At 44.5% G+C, this 1,073-nt stretch overlaps 1 protein-coding gene across 1 annotated transcript; it reads left to right on the forward strand.

The window, feature by feature from the left end:
- On the forward strand, nt 1–837 carry LOC122089794. The gene is made up of 2 exons (XM_042659476.1): nt 1–132; nt 214–837. Exons 1-2 carry the CDS (start codon nt 1–3, stop codon nt 835–837), a joined length of 756 nt encoding a protein of 251 aa, XP_042515410.1.
- Nucleotides 838–1,073: the final 236 nt, after the last annotated feature.

The following is a 1,073-nucleotide window of genomic DNA, read 5'->3' on the forward strand; positions in this document are numbered from 1 at the left end:
ATGGGTGACATGGGAGGAACTGGTGATTTGGGAGGTAATGGCTCGGTGGCTGTGGAGGATGAAGATGGTGATGCTCGGGAATCTCTAGATCGTGGACCAGAAGTTCCTCCACTTTCTGTCAGGCAGGAGGATGTAGGTCAGCGGCATTTGTATGCAAACGCTTTGGGTAACTCTTCCTAGCCTGCCATTGATTCACTACCTAAACTGATTCAGGTAGGGAACAAGAGACATGTTGTGATTCCTCAGAGAGACTATGAATCGAAGTGGCAAAACTTCAGATTTGCACTAATCGGTAGAGTCAACTTTCGATTGATTTCTTTGGACACCTTGCGAATGGAGGCTCAAGAAAAATGGAACTTAAGCCAAGGGATTTTAATGCATTTGCTGGGAAAGGGATACATTATTTTTCAGTTTCAGTGCCAGGGTGATAAGGTTGCAGTGTGGCGGAGGAGCCCTGTTAGGGTTAGGGAACAAGTTATTCGTTTCCATCATTGGAAGCCTGATTTTAATATTCATGAGAAACAGTCCTTGACGAAGCTTGTATGGATTCGTTTTCTTGATCTACCTCTTGAATACTGGCACAAAAACATTCTATTGTCTATTGCAAAGGTAGTAGGACATCCTGTCGCTCTGGATAGGCAAACTAGACAAGGTCTTCTTGGATACTTTGCAAGAGTCTTGGTAGAGATTGACATTTCTGATTCGGCAGTGAGGGTGGAGGAAGTTCAGGTTGAGAGACTTGAACCAGGACCCTCTCAGGTGTTCGGTTTCTGTCAAAAGGTGGTATATGAAGATAAGGTGGAGCGCTGTGGTATTGCAAGTGTGTGGATCACTTGATCTCCAATTGGAGGCTGAAAAAAAGCGATGATGAGAAGCAATGTGTGGCGGAGAACTCTGTACAGGTTCCAGGAGCAGTCTATGTTGATTATGGAGTTAACTCAGGTCGAGTTAACTCGGTGGAGAAGACTCCTATTAGGGACCGACCTACGCCACATCAGCCGAGTGGATCTGATCCAATCTCTAATTCAAATTTGTAAAATTTAAACTTACCAAACATTGAGGGGAGAATCTAA

The sequence above is a fragment of the Macadamia integrifolia genome, chromosome 9 (genome assembly GCF_013358625.1).
Source record: "Macadamia integrifolia cultivar HAES 741 chromosome 9, SCU_Mint_v3, whole genome shotgun sequence".
Classification (NCBI taxonomy): domain Eukaryota; kingdom Viridiplantae; phylum Streptophyta; class Magnoliopsida; order Proteales; family Proteaceae; genus Macadamia; species Macadamia integrifolia.